At 40.7% G+C, this 23624-nt stretch overlaps 1 protein-coding gene and 1 long non-coding RNA gene across 3 annotated transcripts in view; one reads left to right on the top strand and one right to left on the bottom strand.

Annotated features, from left to right (window-relative positions):
- The window catches only part of LOC133652598 (uncharacterized), a 61457-nt gene that overhangs the window by 30659 nt on the left and 7174 nt on the right, over positions 1-23624 (top strand). The window contains exon 2 of the long non-coding RNA XR_009826601.1: positions 11891-12075. This is a non-coding gene — a long non-coding RNA (uncharacterized LOC133652598). The remainder of the gene's footprint in view (positions 1-11890; positions 12076-23624) is intronic.
- bicdl1 (BICD family like cargo adaptor 1) overlaps positions 1-23624 on the bottom strand; it is a 52806-nt gene that overhangs the window by 11232 nt on the left and 17950 nt on the right. For both annotated transcript variants that reach the window (XR_009826600.1, XM_062051531.1), the window contains exons 3-8: positions 16778-16894; positions 13950-14096; positions 11831-12010; positions 11533-11751; positions 7271-7414; positions 4454-4584 (exon numbers count right to left, since the gene is read on the bottom strand). Coding sequence is in view for 1 of the 2 variants with exons in the window: in XM_062051531.1 (XP_061907515.1) it covers positions 4454-4584; positions 7271-7414; positions 11533-11751; positions 11831-12010; positions 13950-14096; positions 16778-16894 (938 nt within the window). In the remaining variant the exon portion in view is untranslated. The remainder of the gene's footprint in view (positions 1-4453; positions 4585-7270; positions 7415-11532; positions 11752-11830; positions 12011-13949; positions 14097-16777; positions 16895-23624) is intronic.

The raw sequence follows: 23624 nt of genomic DNA on the forward strand, positions 1-23624 counted from the left end.
GGAATAATAATCAACCTTACAATTTCAATAGGTTCCTTTGTACCTGTACAAAGGACTCCCTGTGGGAGTCCTTTATACAGGATACATGTGAACCCTAATAATCAACATTACAATTTCAATAGGTTCCTTTCTACCTGTACAAAGGACTCCCTGTGGGAGTCCTTTATACAGGGTACATGCGAACCCTAATTAAAACTGCAAGCAACGATGGACGGGACCGAGGGCTCATAAAATCCAAACCGGAGTAGTAATTAAAACTCTTTCATCAACTTTTAATCAGAAGGGTTCAATCTCTCTCCTGTGCCGACACGACAATCTCTCTCCTGTGCCGACACGACAATCGCGCTCAGAGGAGATAATGTTTGAAAAAAGGTGACTGTTTTTACACAACTTTTGTTTTGAAGGGGGAATTGCAAACTTCCTGTGGATTTTTGCTGGGGGTTGTCGGTGTATGAAATATAGGTCTAAGTGAGACCTACATAAAGGTTTTTGTTTCATGTCTCTACGCGATTCCTAATGGGAGTTACAGGCAGTTTTGTCTGTGTTTTCTTCCTAGGGGGCGCTGGAGCGCAATTTTTAGTTTTGGGGTTTGGTTTTTTGATTACATCGCAATTTTCGCCAGTCCTGATGTGTGTGTCCAATTTGGTGAGTTTTGAAGCATGTTAAGGGGGTCAAATTACAGCTCAAAGAGGCGGCGGTATAATAATAAAACGCTAGAAATACAATAGGGTCCTCTGTCCCAAAGGGACTCGGTCCCTAATAATAATAATAAAAAAATATCAATGGCATATCAAATAAAATTTAAATAAAAATTGAATGCCTCTTTTCTATTTGCAGCCTTCTGAGGTAAATATCAAAATAAACTTTTTCCACAGGCTAATAATACATTTGAAAATAAAATAACAATAATGAATGAATCAAACATTCAAGCCTTGAAGTAGCAAGAAAAAGTGCATGGGGGCGTGTATATTGTAGCGTCCCGGAAGAGTTAGTGCTGCAAAGAGAATGGTTGCCCCGGGAGATTTTCGGGAGGGGTACTGAACTGCGGGAGTCTCCCGGGAAAATCGTGAGGGTTGGCAAGTATGAGTATTAGCGTTGAATGCGCCGCTGTAAAATACCGGCGGGCCAGTTCTAATGTTAATTTGATATTGCCTCAAGGGCCAAATTAAATTACACGGCGGGCCAAGTTTGGCCCGCGGGCCAGAGTTTGACACCCATGCTCTAAAGGCTTAGTGGCCACATGCGTGGACAGCACCTTTTAGCTCTTATTTCCAAAATTGTGTACACTACTGAATTGGGGTCTTATGGCCGCTTATGTGGACACTTATACTGCCATCTGGTGGTGTCAGAAGTGTATAACATACAATGGAATTTGGAAAAAAAAATCTGTAAAAATAAGAATTAGCATGTCACTACACATGAAGTACATGTTTGTGTATTTATGGAGTAAGTACATCATATAAAAAGATTAATCTTATTTTTTATTCTAATTAGGGTCTAATAAGCCCAAAAAGCAAATAATTTTTTTTAAAAAAGCATGTAAACAAACAGCTTAGGCCTTAAGAGGTGTAATATTTTCAAAGTCCTTCAGTCATACTTTGTCGCCCTCTGGTGGTCTCAAGTCATATCTGTCAATGTTTGCATTTGAGAATAGTGGAAATTTTTTGTATTTTCCCCATCATATTCACCAGCAACCTCCCCTGATGCAAGTCAAATGTTCCACACTGCAAAAAGTCAGTGTTAAAAAACAAGAAGAAAAAAAACCCAAAATTAGGGGTATTTTATTTGAACTAATCAAAATGATCTGCCAATAGAACAAGAAAATTCGGCTTGTCAAGACTTTCCAAAACAAGTAAAATTAGCTAACCTCAATGAACCCAAAAATACCTTAAAATAAGTATATTCTCACTAATAACTAAATAATCTTTGTAGAAAAAAAAGTGACCTTTTTGCTCTATATGTTGAAAAATATTCTTAAATTAAGTAAATGCTAGTGCCATTATCTTGACATAATGATATGCGATCGGCATCATGATTGAAATTATTACTTTAAAAAAGTAGTTTTATTCTTGTAAGTGTTAATGACACAGCTTTACAACAGTTGATATTGTAGTTTCAAGCATGTTTTACTCAATATAGGTCATCAAATCTCAGCAACAAGCTGTAATATCCAAAACACTTAAAACAAGTAAAACACTAACATAAAATATGCATAGTGAGAATAATTATCTTATCAGACAGAAAATAAGCAAAGATCACCCTTATTTGAGATATTTCATCTTACTTAGATTTCAGTTTTTGCAGTGCAGCTTGGCTACCGGGAGCAAAACACTTCAGGTCATGTCTTATAAGATCGATAAATATATTGTTTTTAAAGAAATAAATAGGATGCCCAGAAAAAAAAAATGGTGGAATTAAACTGTACATTTTTCTTTATGTATTTGTTGAACACTTGGTCATCAAAAATGGTTGCTCTATAAACATTTGTCTTAAAGGGGAACAACAAGAATTTGTCTTTGCTCCTCAAAGTACGTGTACTTGGTACCCTACGATAGGCATCTGAGTCATGGACAATACACCGCAGGAACCAACATCGCCTCAATGCATTTCACTTCCGCTGCCTTCGTTAATACTGGCCGTTTGTTGGAAGGACCACGTCACCAACTCACTCATACTACAGAAAACTCCAGTGATCTGTACACAACTCTTCGCCAATGTCACATTCATCGTATCCCCAAACTCTTATTGTATGGCCAACTAGCCAATGCTCCGCGCAAACAAGGATGTCCTCGCCTATGTTTTAAAGGCCTACTGAAATGAATTTTTTTTTTTTTAAACGGGGATAGCAGATCCATTCTATGTGTCATACTTGATCAATTTGCGATATTGCCATATTTTTGCTGAAAGGATTTAGTAGAGAACATCGACGATAACGTTCGCAACTTTTGGTCGCTGATAAAAAAAAGCCTTGCCTGTACCGGAAGTAGCGTGACGTCGCAGGTTGAAGGGCTCCTCACATTTCCCCATTGTTTACACCAGCAGCGAGAGCGATTCGGACCGAGAAAGCGACAATTAGCCCATTAATTTGAGCAAGGATGAAAGATTCGTGGATGAGGAACGTGAGAGTGAAGGACTAGAGTGCAGTGCAGGACGTATCTTTTTTTGCTCTGACCGTAACTTAGGTAAAAGGGCTCATTGGATTCCACACTTTCTCCTTTTTCTATTGTGGATCACGGATTTGTATTTTAAACCACCTCGGATACTATATCCTCTTGAAAATGAGAGTCGAGAACGCGAAATGGACATTCACAGTGACTTTTATCTGCACGACAATACATCGGTGAAGCACTTTAGCTACGGAGCTAACGTGATAGCATCGTGCTTAAATGCAGATAGACACAAAAGAAATAAGCCCCTGACTGGAAGGATAGTCAGAAGTTCAACAATACTACTATCAGGAGACACCGAACCAAACCCTGGACCTGTAACCACACGGTTAATGCTGTGCCGCCTGTCGAAGCCTAGCAATGCTGTTGCTAACGACGCCATTGAAGCTAACTTAGCTACAGGACCTCATCAGAGCTATGATAAAAACATTAGCGCTCCACCTACGCCAGCCCTCATCTGCTCATCAACACCCGTGCTCACCTGCGTTCCAGCGATCGACCGCGCGACGAAGGACTTCACCCGATCATCGATGCGGTCGGCGGCTAGCGTCGGATAGCGCGTCTGCTATCCAAGTCAAAGTCCTCCTGGTTGTGTTGCTGCAGCCAGCCGCTAATACACCGATCCCACCTACAGCTTTCTTCTTTGCAGTCTTCATTGTTCATTAAACAAATTGCAAAAGATTCACCAACACAGATGTCCAGAATACTGTGGAATTTTGCGATGAAAACAGAGCTGTTTGTATTGGGATACAATGTGTCCGAATACTTCCGTTTCAACCATAGACGTCACGCGCATACGTCATCATACATGGACGTTTTCAACCGGAAGTTTCGCGGGAAATTTAAAATTGCACTTTATAAGTTAACCCGGCCGTATTGGCATGTGTTGCAATGTTAAGATTTCATCATTGATATATAAACTATCAGACTGCGTGGTCGGTAGTAGTGGCTTTCAGTAGGCCTTTAAAGGTGTAATCAAGAGGGACCTGAAATATTTCTCCATCAACGTTGACAACTGGGAGGCTCTTGCAAGTGAAAGATCCAAGTGGCGTGCAGCAATCAACAATGGCTGCAGAGTCTCTCAAGAGGCATACGAGACATTCTTGGAAGAGAGACTCTTCCAAGAATGCGACATAGTAGTAGTAGTAGTAGTAGTAAAAGCAGGATTGACTCATTGCTACTTTGTGTGTAGTCTTATGACTAATCATCTGAGCTGTTACAATGTTTATTTACTGACTACAATCATGAATAATGTATCATGTTACTCAGAGTTTGCATGATCTTACTTTGCAATGGCCTCATCTCTGTCTTTGATTGCACTCTGGAGCTGCTCGCTGGGCTCTCGGACCTCAGCCATGGTCCTCAACAGCTCGGTCTCCTCTTGGAGGGAACACATTTCTACTGAGAGCAGCGTCATCTGCATCCAAAATTGGGGAATGACACGTTATTCACTTCCTCTGAGTCACTGTAAACGTGTGTATTATTGTGTACACCAGGGTGATTTAAACAAAGTTCAGGGGGCAAAATAATATTAGAAAACCCACATAAGAGTGTCTGGGCAATGCAAAATATTCCCAAAAAAAGCTACCTCCAAACCAAAATGGCCAACTCTCCAATTCTGTGAGGAATTTCATGTCACCTCATTTTGTGTCAGTCAGACTTTGATCCCATTTTTTAAAATGTCTTTGTACAGTTTTTGTGACGATCTGTCACTTCACGTCTGGTTGTGGTTCCCTGTTTGGTGTTTGTTTCCTGTCAGCGCTCTTATTTTTCTTCCCCTTCCTGCTTTTCTCCCTGAGCGCTCGTTTCCCTCACCTGTCCCTAATTGGCAGCCTGGCACACTTTGATTGATTGAAACTTTTATTGGTGGATTGCAAAGGAAGAGAATACATTATATACAGTTTACACCAGGGGTGGGTAATTAATTTTTACCGGGGACCGAATAAGCAACCCGAGCACTGCTGGAGGGCCACACCGACAATATTTCAATTAAATTTTGCTCAAATTATTTTTGATATACCGTAAGATAAATAATAATAATAATAATAATTTCATTTAACATAACTTAACTTTATACAAAAGCAGATTGCTTTTGATGGTTTTATTTTTAACACTGTCTTACACAACACTTCCTGATGTATAATACAATGCAAAAATGTCAATTTCTGTCACTTTATCCTGCATCCTCTTTAAAAGTCCAACATTTTTCCCCGTCAGATTTGGACAACCATCTGTTGTCACACCTGCCAGCTTGTCCCATTTCAGTCCTCAACATGTCCAAACACGCATTTACCTCTGTGAACAAGTCACTACCTGTGGTTGTCTCTTTAATTGACTGCATGGCTGCCAGCTACTCCGTGATTTGAAAGTCTGCAGCTATCCCACGTAAGAAAATGAGCAGCCGGGCGGTGTCACGTACATCGCAGCTCTCATCCAAAGCCAGCGAAAAACAGTCAAAGTCGGCCGTTCTGTTCTTCAGCTGAAGCTCCGAGTTTCCAGCGATGGTCTCAACCCGCCTCGTTGCAGTGCGTCGGGAGAGTGACACGCAGCACAGTTGTATTGCACGCACGACATAGATGTTTTTATAAATTTATTTTGTAATTTGTGATTGCCGCTGTTCACATTCACTCACAATTGCGCAAAAGCATACGTCCACACGGAAGTAATACAAATAACGTTTTTCAAAACAAAAGCATCACCGTTGTATTGCACACTCGACATAGATACTTTTTCAAATGTATTTTGTAATTTATGATTGGCCTCACGCGGGCCGGATGTGGCCCGCGGGCCGCAGAATGCCCAGGTCTGGTTTACACAGTACAATACATATTCCATACAATTGACCACTAAATGGTAACACCCGAATAAGCTTTTCAACTTCTTTTAAGTCGGGGTCCACGTTAATCAATTCATGGTAATTCTTTACACCTGGTTGCAGTTGCCAATCAGGCAGCTATTTATGCCTGCCTCGCCTGTTCCTCAGGGCTCGAGGATTGACTCTGTTAGGCACTCGCATGGCTGAGGTAGTTTTGACCCCAAGATGCAGGAAACAGGGGAATGATGTGCAGGTAAGAGTCCTTTATTATACTCGCGACAATAATCAATCCTCAAGCCCTGAGGAACAGGCGAGGCAGGCATAAATAGCCGCCTGATTGGCAACTGCAACCAGGTGTGCCAGGCTGCCAATCAGTGACAGGTGAGGGGAAACGAGCGCTCGGGGAGACAAGCAGGAAGGGGAACAAAAATAAGAGCGCCGACAGGAAACAAACACCAAACAAGGAACCACAACCAGAAGTGAAGTGACAGATCGTCACAGTTTTACCTACATCGGATAGGTTTTAGCGTGATTAATAATATTAATTACCGTATTTTTCAGACTATAAGTTGCAGTTTTTTTCATAGTTTGGCCGGGGGTGCGACTTATACTCAGGAGAAATTATTAACACATTAGTGTAAAATATCAAATAATATTATTTAGCTCATTCACGTAAGAGACTAGACGTATAAGATTTCATGGGATTTAGCGATTAGGAGTGACAGATTGTTTGGTAAACGTATAGCATGTTCTATATGTTATAGTTATTTGAATGACTCTTACCATAATATGTTACGTTAACATACCAGGCACGTTCTCAGTTGGTTATTTATGCCTCATATAACGTACACTTATTCAGCCTGTTGTTCACTATTCTTTATTTATTTTAAATTGCCTTTCAAATGTCTATTCTTGGTGTTGGGTTTTATCAAATAAATTTCCCCAAAAAATGCGCCTTATACTCCAGTGCGACTTGTATGTTTTTTTCCTTCTTTATTATACATTTTCGGCCGGTGCGACTTATACTCGGAAAAATACGGTACAAGTGAGGAATATCAAAATGGCCTCCACAACCTTCAATTTTTCTGTCCTTCAAAAAAAGTCTCGACAAAATGATTTGCCTGAGTGGCTGTACAAGACAGATAAAAAGTTTGAACAACCCTGGTGTACACGTCTGAATATGTTCGTGTCACATATGATTGCACACATTTACACGATGCAATTGCGTACATGACAGCACGTCACTTACAGGATTATACCGTACATACTGTACATAATGTACATGTACCTGATTGTGCAGCTGTAGCAGCTCCTCTTTACTGTTGTGCGTCTTGTCCTGCTCCACTTCATACAGTTCTCGGACTTCTCTTAGTTCTTCTCCAAGCTTCCTCAACTGTTCTTCCAAAGCTTCCTCATCACTGCGCCGAGAGCCCTTTCAATGTAAAGGCACATCAAATATCCATTTAATGGACAATCCTGAAAGTTTGTTGATGAAGTGAAGAAAGACTATGGGAAAGAAAGTTTACGTGCTAAATACATTTAAAAACTATAAAACTGTTGAATAGGCGTTGAATTGGGTAGTGCAAAGGGGGGCCGTTGCTAGGAATGCTGGGCCCCCTGAAAGAGTATTGGTGTGGGCCCCTCTCGCCCATTCATCGCCCCCTTCAATGTTCTTGTTTTTTAGTGTTCTTGACGGTGCTTGGTGTAATACACCCATTTGGTTTCATTTTTTACAATTAACCACTTAACAAATCAGACTATTATGTAAGTTATGTATCATTGGTTGTTTTTTTTAAAAACATTTTTGTATTGAGGCTATTCAAATCTCCCACCAATGACACATTTCACAAGACCACATTGAACAGTGAAGTGCTGGAGCCTAATCTACAATGTAAATAGTCATGAAAATAAAGAAAACCGGTAACACTTTAGTACGGGGAACATATTCACCATTTGATTAGTTGCTTGTTAACATGCACATTAGTAACATATTGGCTCTTATTTAGTCATTATTAAGTACTTATTAATGCCTTATTCTGCATGGCCTTATTATACAACCAGTAAGCCATTAACTAAGAGTCTTCCCTCAATAAGCTCAGAATTATTGCTTATTAGTAACCCTAACCCTAACCCTTCTATGTTCTCCTAGTGTCCAAATAACTCTAAATTAATTAGAATATGTCCCCCATACTAAAGTGTTACCAAAAAACCCATTGAATGAGAAAGTATATGATTTGGCCCTCTGACAATGAAAATAAAAACATATCATACCAATCGGTAGGTTGTGAGTTCAAACGCCGGCCGAGTCATACCAAAGACTATAAAAATGGGACCCATTACCTCCCTGCTTGGCACTCCGCATTAAGGGTTGGAATTGGGGGTTAAATCACCAAAAATGATTCCCGGGCGATGGGTCAAATTTTTGACGGTTTTCTCATTGGTGACGTCACCGGATAGCTCCGTGTATGGTTAAGTTTCACCGAAGAGTTACCGTGAGTCCGCCATTGTAGTCCAACGTTGTATTCAGTAAGTTCCATTTATTTCTCTATCCTCTTGTTGTGGGGCAGACTGGCTTGTACATTAGATTAGATTAGCTTCAACGTTATTGTCATTGCACATGTCACAAGTACACAGCAACGAAATACAGTTAGCACACATGCACAGTTATCCTCCATTGTTGCCATTTCTAGTACAAAGTAGCGCAGTTTAAAACGTATATCTTTCAGTAGACTCGCTATGGAAGCACTATAAACTACAACAAAGATGGCGGGGAGAAAGCGCAGTCGAAGTGGAGCCACGTAAGTAAAACCGCCCAGAAAACGGCGTACCCTGGAGAGACGGTCAGAAAACGGCTTGAAAACGTTCTGTTAAACATAATCTAGCCTGGTCTTTTTCAACCACTGTGAGATACAGTCTGGTGTGCCGTGGGAGATTATCTAATTTCACCTATTTGGGTTAAAACCAGTAATTATAATCTGCAAATGTGTTGTTGTTGAGTGTCGGTGCTGTCTAGAGCTCGGCAGAGTAACCGTGTTGTACTTTTCCATACCAGTAGGTGGCAACCGGTAGCTAATTGCTTTGTAGATGTCGGAAACAGCGGGAGGCAGTGTGAAGGTAAAAAGGTATCTAATGCTTAAACCAAAAATAAACAAAAGGTGAGTGCACCTAAGAAAAGGCATTGAAGCTTAGGGAAGGCTATGCAGAACGAAACTAAAACTGAACTGGCTACAAAGTAAACGAAAAAAGAATGCTGGACGACGGCAAAGACTTACTGTGGAGCAAAGACGGCGTCCACAATGTACATCCAACATGACATGACTATCAACAATGTCCCCACAAAGAAGGATAAAAACAACTGAAATATTCTTGATTGCTAAAACAAAGTAGATGCGGGAGATATCGCTCAAAGGGAGACATGAAACTGCTACAGGAAAATACCAAAAAAAGAGAAAAAGCCACCAAAATAGGAGCGCAAGACAAGAACTAAAACATTTCACACAGGAAAACAGCAAATAAGTCAGGGCGTGATGTGACAGGTGGTGACAGTACACCTACTTTGAGACAAGAGCTATATTGATGCATGCTTGGTTATGGTTTAAAGTCATATCCAACAATTGCGACGACTTTTTACTGTCAACTGAGTTTGTTTTTTAATGATGTCTGCTGGTGGTGTGCCTCCGCATTTTTTCCAATGCAAAAAATTTGCCTTGGCTCAAAAAAGGTTGAAAAACACTGATCTAGGCAACATTTTGACCAAAGAACCATCTTTACATGTTATGTAGACCACAAAGAAAGTGTTTTAAATGTAGAAAAAAATCCTACTATCACCCCTTTAAGTAGAAGAGGGTGCTCTATTGGTAGTAAATAGTGTCTACACTGCAAAAATTTAGTGTTCAAAAACAAGAAAAAAAATTACTAAAATGAGGGGTATTTTATTTGAACTAAGCAAAATTATCTGCCAATAGAACAAGAAAATTTGGCTTGTCAAGACTTTCCAAAACAAGTAAAATTAGCTAACCTCAATGAACCCAAAAATACCTTAAAATAAGTATATTTTCACTAATAACAAGTGCACTTTTCTTGGTAGAAAATAAAAACATGAGACCTTTTTGCTCAATATGTTGAAAAATATTCTTAAATGAAGTAAATGCTAGTGCCATTATCTTGACATAATGATATGCGCTCGGCATTACATTTCTTGAAACCAGCAAACTTATACTAAAAACTAGTTTATTGTTCTTAATGGGAAGGCAACAAGGCAACCGCTTGTTACTCTCGGGGTCTCCTAGCCGCTCAGGCAAATCTAAAAATGCATTTTTCCATCGATAACATGACATCGTGCCAAGCGCGTGCTCTTTCAGTCAATCAGTGCGCAAGGAATATATATACACTACCGTTCAAAAGTTTGGGGTCACCCAAACAATTTTGTGGAATAGCCTTCATTTCTAAGAACAAGAATAGACTGTCGAGTTTCAGATGAAAGTTCTCTTTTTCTGGCCATTTTGAGCGTTTAATTGACCCCACAAATGTGATGCTCCAGAAACTCAATCTGCTCAAAGGAAGGTCAGTTTTGTAGCTTCTGTAACGAGCTAAACTGTTTTCAGATGTGTGAGCATGATTGCACAAGGGTTTTCTAATCATCAATTAGCCTTCTGAGCCAATGAGCAAACACATTGTACCATTAGAACACTGGAGTGATAGTTGCTGGAAATGGGCCTCTATACACCTATGTAGATATTGCACCAAAAACCAGACATTTGCAGCTAGAATAGTCATTTACCACATTAGCAATGTATAGAGTGTATTTCTTTAAAGTTAAGACTAGTTTAAAGTTATCTTCATTGAAAAGTACAGTGCTTTTCCTTCAAAAATAAGGACATTTCAATGTGACCCCAAACTTTTGAACGGTAGTGTATACATATATATATAATGTATATATATATATATGTATATATACAGCCCGGCCCTTGGACCAATTTTTTTTAATTGTAATTTTGAAGAATTTATCTGAAAGTGCATGAACTATTTCTGTTCAAAATTGTTTGAAATGTCACATGTTAAATGTTTAAATATTAACTGTCAGTTTACTGTACTGTGCCAACTGTACTACTATATGAGTACGTGTTTTCTATCGTTTCATTGAAAATAAAACAGCAAAGTCCATTTGGCTGTCATCTGTTTTAATTATGAGACACAATTGTGTCAAAATCATGATTTTTTTTTTTCATGCTTGAAATAAGAAAGTATTACTTTAAAAAAGTAGTTTTATACTTGTGAGTGTTGATGACACAGCTTTGCAACAGTTGATATTCTAGTTTCAAGCATGTTTTACTCAATATAGGTCATCAAATCTCAGCAACAAGCTGTAATATCTTACTGAGATCATTTAGGACCAAAACACTTAAAACAAGTAAAACACTAACATAAAATCTGCTTAGTGAGAAGAATTATCTTATCAGACAGAAAATAAGCAAATATCACCCTTATTTGGGATATTTAATCTTACTTAGATTTCAGTTTTTGCAGTGTAGAAATGAAAAGTAGCATTACCGTGGACTCGTTGCCATCAAGCAGGTTCTGTGTCAGCCTGCGTAGTTCCAGCAGGTTGGCATGAAGGCTCCCGGTAGGTACGTCCTTGGCTGAGGACGTCTCCGAGGACTCGTCCATGGAAGAATCTGTGGATAGCGCAGAGTCTGTGACGTCGTTACCCCGGAGATGGGAGCACAGTGAGCGCACCTCACAGTAGGCCTGCCATAGTTGAAGACGCAGCTGGAGGGGAGAAGACAAAAGCAACATGTGGGGATTTGAAAGTGGGTGTCGAGCTTGTTGTTGTTTTTGTTGTCTTTACCTGCTCCCGCTCCTGCTCCTGCTCCTCCTGTTCCATACTTTGTTCTATCTCACACAATAGGCTAGACCGGTGAGGGGTGAGGCTTTGCAGGCTGTTCTCCTCCGTTAGCTCCTCTAGTTGAGCTGCCAGCTGTCTGTGGGACAACTGAACCTCCAGAAGCGCCACCTGACTCTGCTGCAACTGGACATGGCAGAAGAGTCACAACCAGGCTTAACACCTCCAAGTACAGTGTCTGCTAGCAAGAGGTAAGAAACAAAACTTTATTTAAAAAAATAAATAAAGTGTGAAAGAATGGTCTTCTTCACAACAAGTGATTTTATATAGAATAGAATAGAATAGAAAGTACTTTATTGATCCATGGGGGAAATTCAGCACCACAGTTCGCTCACAATAGACAATAATAAGACAATAATAATAATAAATAATATAATATATATACAAACCCCGTTTCCATATGAGTTGGGAAATTGTGTTAGATGTAAATATAAACGGAATACAATGATTTGCAAATCCTTTTCAACCCATATTCAGTTGAATGCACTACAAAGACAACATATTTGATGTTCAAACTCATAAACTTTATTTTTTTTTTGCAAATAATAATTAACTTAGAATTTCATGGCTGCAACACGTGCCAAAGTACTTGGGAAAGGGCATGTTCACCACTGTGTTACATCACCTTTTCTTTTAACAACACTCAATAAACGATTGGGAACTGAGGAAACTCATTGTTGAAGCTTTGAAAGTGGAATTCTTTCCCATTCTTGTTTTATGTAGAGCTTCAGTCGTTCAACAGTCCGGGGTCTCCGCTGTCGTATTTTACGCTTCATAATGCGCCACACATTTTCGATGGGAGACAGGTCTGGACTACAGGCGGGCCAGGAAAGTACCCGCACTCTTTTTTTACGAAGCCACGCTGTTGTAACACGTGCTGAATGTGGCTTGGCATTGTCTTGCTGAAATAAGCAGGGGCGTCCATGAAAAAGACGGCGCTTAGATGGCAGCATATGTTGTTCCAAAACCTGTATGTACCTTTCAGCATTAATGGTGCCTTCACAGATGTGTAAGTTACCCATGCCTTGGGCACTAATACACCCCCATACCATCACAGATGCTGGCTTTTGAACTTTGCGTCGATAACAGTCTGGATGGTTCGCTTCCCCTTTGGTCCGGATGACACGATGTCGAATATTTCCAAAAACTATTTGAAATGTGGACTCGTCAGACCACAGAACACTTTTCCACTTTGTATGAGTCCATCTTAGATGATCTCAGGCCCAGAGAAGCCGGCGGCGTTTCTGGGTGTTGTTGATAAATGGCTTTCGCTTTGCATAGTAGAGCTTTAACTTGCACTTACAGATGTAGCGACAAACTGTATTTAGTGACAGTGGTTTTCTGAAGTGTTCCTGAGCCCATGTGGTGATATCCTTTAGAGATTGGTGTCGGTTTTTGATACAGTGCCGTCTGAGGGATCGAAGGTCACGGTCATTCAATGTTGGTTTCCAGGCCATGCCGCTTACGTGGAGTGATTTCTCCAGATTCTCTGAACCTTTTGATGATATTATGGACCGTAGATGTTGAAATCCCTAAATTTCTTGCAATTGCACTTTGAGAAACGTTGTTCTTAAACTGTTTGACTATTTGCTCACGCAGTTGTGGACAAAGGGGTGTACCTCGCCCCATCATTTCTTGTGAAAGACAGCATTTTTTGGGAAGCTGTTTTTATACCCAATCATGGCACCCACCTGTTCCCAATTAGCCTGCACACCTGTGGGATGTTCCAAATAAGTGTTTGATGAGCAACTTTATCAGTAATTATTGCCACCTTTCCCAACTTCTTTGTCACGTGTTGCTGGCATCAAATTCTAAAGTTAATGATTATTTGCAAAAAAAAAAAATGTTGATCAGTTTGAACATCAAATATGTTGTCTTTGTAGCATATTCAACTGAATATGGGTTGAAAATGATTTGCAAATCATTGTATTCCGTTTATATTTTAATCTAACACAATTTCCCAACTCATATGGAAACAGGGTTTGTATTTGTAAAAGTCTGCTACGATTTGGTCTGGCGTTCGATTTCGGAGCTCCCACAAATACCTTGTTTCCCATCTTAGTACCTGTTGGTCTTTCTCGTGACACTGCCTCTCCAACACCAGCGTCTTCTCTCTGAGGTCTTCTACGGTATTCCTAAGCACTTCCTTCTCCTCCAGCACGACCTGCATCCGCCGTTCCAGCTCCATCTTCCTCTCCGACAGCATTTTAATCTAAAACGTTCAGTGTAGGTATTTAGATATGACACCCCATTAAAAAGGATTACGGCGACAAGCTGAGGATTGTCTCGGTTTTCTAGCGGAAAGCAGACAAATGGGCAGCCACTGAATTGATTAAAGGCTAAAGATTGTGTTGTCCCGTCTCTGAGGCGAGCTCTTACACGAGATTAAAAGCACTCCCACTGGCCTTACGAATGCTTGTTGCCTAGCACAGGCGTAGGCGGTTGTAGCCACCCTCATCTTAGGAATGTCTTGGTGATAGGATAGTGCCTACACAAACCTTTATATCAGCTTGCTCAGCAAGTAACGACCTTCACCTCAACATAGTCTCCACAGCGGGACTTGTATTGTTTTGGTCTGTGCAGAGTTCAACATTAAATGAACTATTGTACGGTGTCATGTTATCCCTTCTGGTTTCGACCCACATCTGAACCTACTCGACAGAGCTGCCGCTTCACACAAGAATCAGTTGCTGTTGCAAAACACATGAGCATGCATGCCACGTTCTGGATGTTTAAGGCCACCGCAGGCTATTTATCAAAAACAGGGCAAAGCCAGTTGTCATCATATAAAAATAGAGGATATAAACAGTAGGATTCCCCAGACGTTGCAGTGCATTCGTTAAATTTAGAAAAACTGAACAAGTAGAGGCCGTGGGTGTTTTCCTTCCCAGCTGTCACATTACAGAAAAAAGGGAGAGAGTAAGTGTTTAACTGTACCAGTATCAACAAATAACAGCAAACATGAGCACGTGGCTGATGTCACAACACATCTCATGTTCCTTTTTTGATGCATGACCTTTGGAAACAGGGATTGCCAAAACAAATTATTCATGCGAGTATTGAATTGATTTAACTTTGGGGTTTTTGATTTGTAGATCACAGCCTTGCAAGACATTGCAAAAGATCCAGTTCAAATGTAACCTTTGGTACAATCCTTGTTTCTACAATAGAAGCTACATGCAGCATGCGTTTATGACCAAATGACGGCATTCGCTAATCACTCACTTCTAGTCCTTGCTGCTCCAATCAAGAGTGAGGAGCAGATTACAGAGAGAGAACACATGATGAGAAGACTGGTAATTGCTAGGATAGGGTTAGAGTTGGTTTCGGGCTAGCGTTGGCAGTTAGGGCTAGGTTTAGCAGGGTTAAGGGGTTAGGGTTTGGTTGGTTAGGCGTTAGGATTTGGGTTAAGGGCGATAGAATTAGGGTTTGGGGGGGATAGGTGTATGGGTTAGGTTCAGCGGTTTTGCAATTAGAGGGTTTGGGTTCATTTACTGTTGGGGTTAGATGTAGCGTTGAGGTACAGTTAGGTTTAGGGCTAGGGTAGGGCTACGTTTAGAATTAAGGCTGAAATATGCTCTAGGCAGGCTCCTCCCACTCCGAAGCCTCTGGCGGACCTTGATGTGCACCTCCAAAAAATTCTAGCTAATTTAACTTTTTGTAGTACATCATCTCCAGGTTTTCCACATGTCCTCTGGCTCGACTCATTCAGGGGTCGCACAGCCCACCTTCACCAACGTCCTCTCCTCCGGTTTCGGAGCAATATACAATAAAAGTGACCGCCATTTCAACATTTGTTCCAGCTCCAACAATAATGTGGATGTGCTCCAGTCGGCAATGTTTACGACGTCTACATCAGTGGTTCTTAACGTGGGTTCGATCGAACCCTAGGGGTTCGGTGAGTCGGGCTCAGGGGTTCGGTAGAGGTCAAAACACACCCGACTCATCGTGTAAATAAAAACTTCTCCCTATCGGCGTATTACGGATACGGCAACAGCAGAAGTCACACTGATTTGCAGGTGTGTAATTTAATGTGAGTTTATGCACTGTGTTGATTTTGTTGTTTGAACAAGGGGATGTTCATGCACGGTTCATTTTGTGCACCAGTAAAAAAAACATGGTAACATTTTAGTATGGGGAACATATTCACCATTAATTAGTTGCTTATTAACATGCAAATTAGTAACATATTGGCTCTTAACTAGTCATTATTAAGTACTTATTAATGCCTTATTCGGCATGGCCTTATTATAACCCTAACCCTCTAACCCTGGCCCTAACCCTCTAACCCTAACCAAATAACTCTAAATGAAGTCTTTGTTACTTAGAATATGTTCCCCATACTAAAGTGATACCAAAAACATATAACTTTGTCTTAAATTTGAAAAAAGAAGGGTTCGGTGAATGCGCATATGAAACTGGTGGGGTTCGGTTCCTCCAACAAGGTTAAGAACCACTGGTCTACATGTACACACAGGAAGCTAATAGTTAGTCAACGAGAGTTGTGGTTGTCATCAGCCCCGTGAAAGAGCTGTAAAGACGCCATCAGAGGGGACACAAGCTTTGTGATGTGAGAGCATATTTCAGACTTTAGGGGTTTAGGGTTAGTCAAATCATGTCAATTTTGCTTATTTAGCACCAATTCGCACCAGAAGTGATCCATAAACACATCACACAGAGCAGGTCCAGGACTTTGCTACTCTTACATTAATGAGAACAAAAGCAAGCACTTGGCGACGGAGGAAAGGGAAAATTCCCTTATGGCAAGAAACTTGAAACAGAAACCAGGCTCAGCGGGGTGGCCGTCTGTCTGGGCCGGTTGAGACAGACAGACAGAGTAGCGGGACAGAGAGTAGGTAAAGAGAGAAATAAATATTGTTGATAATTGCTTACTTCAGCTTGTAGTATTTCTAGTCGTGTCATGTGCTGGCTGGCAGACGTATTCTTCTCCCTGAAGTCATCCCGTAATGAATGGACCTGAATGGTTAGCTGCCTCTCCACCTCAGCAGCCTGAAACAATGTTCAATTTGAGTGAGAACATCTAGCATCTCTTTAAACAGATAACAAGAACACCAACACAGCTCATAAACCCGTCAAGCCATTTAACTCGCCGCACAAGAACAGACAAACACAATAGAAAAACCTGCAGAATGACCAGTGCTAAAACTTCAAAGAGAACTTCCGAAACAGCTCAAGCATTCATATTTTCTGAACGGTGTGCGGGTTAGGGTTGTAAACGGGGTAAATGTTTGTAAAGTGTCGAATACAAGAACACATAGGGCTAACCTTGTACTCAGTTAAGCTAGTGAAGTAGAACAGAGGATTAACAAATACCTCCTCCTGAGGGGAAAATTTGGTTAGGGTATTTAAAATGTAAAACTTCCCACCTAATGCTCTTCTGGTAGATAATGCAAAACATCAGAGGTTCATGGGCTTTTTCCAGAAGCACAAAATATGTGTTTGTGCAGACTTGGGCAGCATCATCCTTGCGTGTGTCATTAAAGGACTTGTGGGATCAGGCTACATGACACCTGACTGAGCTTCACCTACACTCAGGAAGCTGATAAACAGGATGGTTTCCATGGCAACAGCATTTGAAAAAAAGTTCACTTTTTCAAACTGGCTAACATTTTGAGTGAGGGTTTGAATCTGCCCTTCTCTTGCATGTTTTCCCATGTGTGTAATCAGGGACTAAATTGTCCACGTGTGAATCCGAGAGTAAATGTATTTTACTTATATGTGTCGTGTGATTGGCTAGCGACCAGTCCAGGGTGTAACCGCCTTTCGTCCGAAGTTAGCTGGTATAGGCACCAGCTTAGATCGGCTGTGTAGAAAATGTATGGACAGACTTTCTTTAAAACTCATTGAGAAAATCTTGTCTGAGTTCTGAGTGTAGATATGGGCACATGGCATACAAACGATTATAAATTAATAATGTTTTGGCTGACACTGTCACAGAAATAATAAGTTCAGCACCATACTGAGGGAGAAAACTCTCTCTAATAGTTTGCATCTTATTTTTACCCAATCAATCAAGAGCAGAGCCAGAAGGCAAAGCTCTCGGTCTACCGAGCTATCTACATTCCTACTCTCACCTATGGTCATGAAGTGTGGGTCATGACCGAAACAATAAGATCGCGGATACAAGCGGACGAAATGAGTCTCCTCAGAACGGTGGCTGGCATCTCCTTTAGAGATAGGGTGAGAAGTTCAGTCACCCGAGAGAGACTCGGAGTAGAGCCGCTGCTCCTTCGCTTGGAAAGGAACCAGCTTAGGTGGTTCGGGCATCTCGTGCGGATGCCTCACGAGCGTCTCCCTAGGGAGGTCCTCGTTGCACGTCCCACTGGGAGGAGACCCCGCGGCAGGCCAAGGACCGGATGGGGGGGATTACATCTCCTCTCTGGCCTGGGAACGATTCGGGATTCCCCAGGAAGAAGTTGCTAATGTTGCTCTGGAGAGGGAAGTCTGGGGGTCTCTGCTGGAGCTGGTGTCCCCGCGACCTGATTCCGGATAAGCAATTGAAGATGAATGGATGGATGTATCAATTGGGTAACTGAACAAATCACACACATATCAATCTCATGCACTAATGTTTTGCACCATTGCAAACTACAATGGTTATAGTACGTTTCGCTAGAGTAAACATGAGTTCTCGAGGCTAAGGAAGATTTTTTACGTCATGTTTTACAGTATGTGAACTGTGACGCTGGTCTATGCAGAAACCAGCTATTCAGCCGGTCATGTCCACTTCAGGGTCAGGTCAAAGCCATAACCTGACAAACTAAATGGTGACAGACTCAGATAATGACTGACTGACCCATCATCTCACTTAGTCTACCTATAAATTTGAATCAGGGCAGGACAAACTAGCCAGGCACAATGTGTCTGCAGCATTCAGGGCAGCAAATTTGGACTCTTGGCAGAGGGACATATGCCTTGTAAAACCAATTCTCTGTCCACTGAGTAAACTAGTATTAGACTGTGTGTGGATCGGGTACATGTGAATATTTACTGCATGGCAGGACTTCAAGCAAACAGAGCAAATCTGTCAAATATAACCCTGCAGTGGTTTAGAATTAGGACTGATCAAGCAATGACTTGTGGCCTTAGCTCTCTTGGAATGTTCTTGATTTTAAGGCAGGATTGATGTGCACAAGTAGATGACTTATTTACAGATGTGTTCAAATACCGTAATTTCCGGACTATAAGCCGCTACTTTTTCCCCTCGTTCTGGTCCCTGCGGCTTATACAACGGTGCGGCTTATTTACGGCCTGTTATTCTCCGACACCGACGAAGAGGATTTCGGTGGTTTTAGTACGCAGGAGGAAGACGATGACACAATGATTAAAGACTGACTTTTCATATACCGGTAGGCTGGTTATTTTGATAACGTACATGCGAGCACTTTGTATTACTTTGCACCGTTGTATTATTTGTACTCCGCACAAATGCTGTTCGCCATGTCAAAAATGTGAAAGTTTGATTGAATGATTGAAAGATTTATAGTTAATAAATGGGACGCTTTGCGTTCCCAAACAGTCATCTCTGTCCCGACAATCCCCTCCGTGGTAGCAGGAACCCCTATATACTACGGTAATTACACATCAAAACCCTGCGGCTTATAGTCGGGTGCGGCTTATATATGGAGCAATCTGTATTTTCCCTTCAATTTAGCTGGTGCGGCTTATAGTCAGGTGCGGCTTATAGTCCGGAAATTACGGTATGTCTGAATGCTTAACAAAGGAGAAATGCATGTGAAAATCTATTTACCCTGTCCCTTAGAACAGTCATTACTTCCTAAGTACCGCATATGCATTCTAAAGATCGACCGATATTTTATTTTTCAGGGCCGATACGATACCGATTATTAGTAGTTAAGGAGGCCGATAACTGATATTTGGAGCCGATATTCATTTGCAATAAAAGTTAGCTAAACATGACCATACTTGCCAACCTTGAGACCTCCGAATTCGGGAGATTGGGGGGGGTGAGATGTGGGGGGGCGTGGTTTGGTGGTAGCGGGGGTGTATATTGTAGCCCGGAAGAGTTCGGGCTGCAAGGGATTCTGTGTATTTGTTCCGTTGTGTTTATGTTGTGTTACGGTGCGGATGTTCTCCCGAAATGTGTTTGTCATTCTTGTTTGGTGTGGGTTCACAGTGTGGCGCATATTTGTAACAGTGTTAAAGTTGTTTGTACGGCCGCCCTCAGTGTGACCTGTATGGCTGTTGATCAAGTATGTCTTGCAGTCACTTACGCGTGTCTGCAGATGCCGCATACAACACGTGACACGCTGTTTGTATGGAGAAAAAGCGGACGCGACGACAAGTTGCAGAGGACGCTAAAGGCAGTGCCATCACGGCACACCCTTAATACTGTTGTCGGGGTGAAAATCGGGAGAAATTCGGGAGAATGGTTGCCCCGGGAGATTTTCGGGAGGGGCACTGAAATTCGGGAGTCTCCCGGAAAAATCGGGAGGCTTGGCAAGCATGAACATGAGTAGTTTACTTCACTAAACAGCTGGACAAGTGCTGCTTTGATGAGCCCATTTTCTGAATGTTCCAGACAGAGGCCTGTCGAGCAACTCGCTGCATTAGCGTAAACAAACAAAATGGGACAGAGAAGACGCCAAGAAAAAAGGACGAAAACTGGATTTCCTGTTAAAAATGGGAAGTTTTGACGAGTATGCAGAGGAGACTTACTGTTGGAGACCAGCACTGAATTAGAAGAAGAAAAAAAGGGGTGAGGGGGCCGCGTGAGCGCCGTGGTAAAAGTAGCTGAGCACACCGGGGAAGAATTCTCACAAGAACTCAAATAAATGCCCCTGTCAGATATCAAAACATTTGTTCCACATAGAGAGAGCTGAGTAAAGAGACAAGGTCTCAGATGCATTTCCTCCTCCTGCATTTGTCCTTGCTTACTGTAAATGTAAGTGGTCTGTGTATAATTCACATTGGAGCTCAAGTGTCCGCTCTGTTGGTCCTCGCCAGGGTTTGAATGATTGTTAGCACACACACCAGACTTTTCTTTATCTGACCCAGCATGACAAGTATGAATGCAGCACCAGTAATTAACTTGAGTGAGGGGCTAAGTTGTGTTGGTTGCCAACTGGCTGCATATGGCCAGGCTATTAGGAAGGATTATAGCCTAATCCTCTCTGTTGCATCTTACTCTACCTCTTACATCACTGCTTGTAGATGCTGCTCCTTAACACGTTAAGGGCATACTGTGTATATAGTCTCCTCTTTCTTGACACACTTGGCTCATCCGAAGTCAAACAGCATCAGTATCAATCAATCAAAGTATATTTATATAGCCCTAAATCACAAGTGTCTCAAAGGGCTCACATCAAAACATAAATTAATGTTGTTACCCTAGGGTAAACTAAATAACACATGGCTCACTGGCAAAGCTTAACCTATTGTTACTATAACAATCCACAAGGTTAATATAGGTTGCTTCTCTTTCTTCCCCTCCATTTTTCTGCTTTCTTTTGTATCTCTAGTTATCATTACATACAGTATATGTCAGGGGTCACCAACGCGGTGTCCGCGGGCACCAGGTAGCCCGTAAGGACCAGATGAGTAGCCCGCTGGCCTGTTCTAAAAATAGCCCAAATAGCAGCACTTACCAGTGAGCTGCCTCTATTTTTTAAATTGTATTTATTTACTAGCAAGCTGGTCTCGCTTTGCCCGACATTTTTAATTCTAAGAGAGACAAAACTCAAATAGAAAATATTTTAAAGACTTGGTCTTCACTTGTTTAAATAAATTCATTAATTTTTTTACTTTGCTTCTTATAACTTTCAGAAAGACAATTTTAGAGAAAAAATACAACCTTAAAAATGATTTTTAGGATTTTTAAACACATATACCTTTTTACCTTTTCAATTCCTTCCTCTTCTTTCCTGACAATTTAAATCAATGTTCAAGTATATATTTTTTTTTATTGTAAAGAATAGTAAATACATTTTAATTAAATTCTTGATTTTAGCTTCTGTTTTTTCGACAAAGAATATTTGTGAAATATTTCTTCAAACTTAGTATGATTAAAATTGAAAAAAAAATATTCTGGCAAATCTAGAAAATCTGTAGAATCAAATTTAAATCTTATTTCAAAGTCTTTTGAATTTCTTTTAAAATTTTTGTTCTGGAAAATCTAGAAGAAGTAATGATTTGTCTTTGTTAGAAATATAGCTTGGTCTAATTTGTTATATATTCTAACAAAGTGTAGATTGGATTTTAACCTATTTAAAACATGTCATCAAAATTCTAAAATGAATCTTAATCAGGAAAAATTACTAATGATGTTCCATAAAAAATTTTTTTTATTTTTTTCAAAAAGATTCGAATTAGCTAGTTTTTCTCTTCTTTTTTTCGGTTGAATTTTGAATTTTAAAGAGTCGAAATTGAAGATAAACTATGTTTCAAAATGTAATTGTCATTTTTTTCTTGTTTTCTCCTCTTTTAAACCGTTCAATTAAGTGTAAATATCATTAATTATTAATAATAACATAGAGTTAAAGGTAAATTGAGCAAATTGGCTATTTCTGGCAATTTATTTAAGTGTGTATCAAACTGGTAGCCCTTCGCATTAATCAGTACCCAAGAAGTAGCTCTTGGTTTCTAAAAGGTTGGTGACCCCTGGTATATGTATTGTTGCATTTGAACAACTGTATTGTTGATAATAGAGATAAATTATTGGTATTATTCATTATCAATAGTGCTATTTCTATTGGTATTTGTATTGCCTCATTTGTAGTGTAATAATGCTCATTGTCATTTCTGTATTATTTATTTCGCTAACTGCTTATTTGCTATCACCTTTACCATCATATTTGTACTTATCATATTTGCTGATGTTGCTCTATTGTTGTTGTTGTTGTTGTGTTTGCTGTTGTTGTTTTTGTCTCTCTGTCTTATCCCCCTCTTGTCCCCACAATTTCCCCCTCTGTCTTCCTTTTTTCTCTCTTTCTATCCCCTCCTGCTCCGGCCCGGCTGCACCAAATGATAATATAAATACATTTAATAAAGTCAAATACAAATAAGGCAACAAGAGAAGTATCCCACACTCTTTTGTAAAGTAAATCTGAACAGCCGATACAGGCATCTACATCAACTATATGATTTGCCTGAGAAGCTGGACAGGACAATAAAATCTTGATTATTAAATGTAATTTATTTGTAATCTAAAGTATATTAAAGTCCCCACGTCTGCGGTTCCCTTTCAAGGTTTCTCATTGTACCCCATTGGGTTGAGTTTTTCCTTGCCCTGATGTGGGATCAAGGAAAAACTATAAATGTCCAATATCGGACTGCCGATTTTATCGGCCGATAAATGCTTTAAAATGTAATATCGGAAATTATCGATATCTGTTTCAAAAAGTTAAATTTATGACTTTTTAAAACGCCGCTGTACGGAGTGGTACACGGACGTAGGGAGAAATAAAGAGCAGTTGCGTCTCCCAGTCATACTTGCCAACCCTCCCGATTTTCCCGGGAGACTCCCGAATTTCAGTGCCCCTCCTGAAAATCTCCCGGGGCAACCATTCTCCCGATTTCCACCCAGAAAACAATATTGGGGGTGTGCCTTAAAGGCACTGCCTATGCGTGCCGGCCCAATCACACAATATCTGCGGCCTTTCACACACACAAGTGAATGCTTGGCATATTTGGTCAACAGCCATACAGGTCACACTGAGGGCGGCCGTATAAACAACTTTAACACTGTTACAAATATGCG

Source organism: Entelurus aequoreus, linkage group LG06 (assembly GCF_033978785.1).
Source record: "Entelurus aequoreus isolate RoL-2023_Sb linkage group LG06, RoL_Eaeq_v1.1, whole genome shotgun sequence".
NCBI classification, from domain to species: Eukaryota; Metazoa; Chordata; class Actinopteri; order Syngnathiformes; family Syngnathidae; genus Entelurus; species Entelurus aequoreus.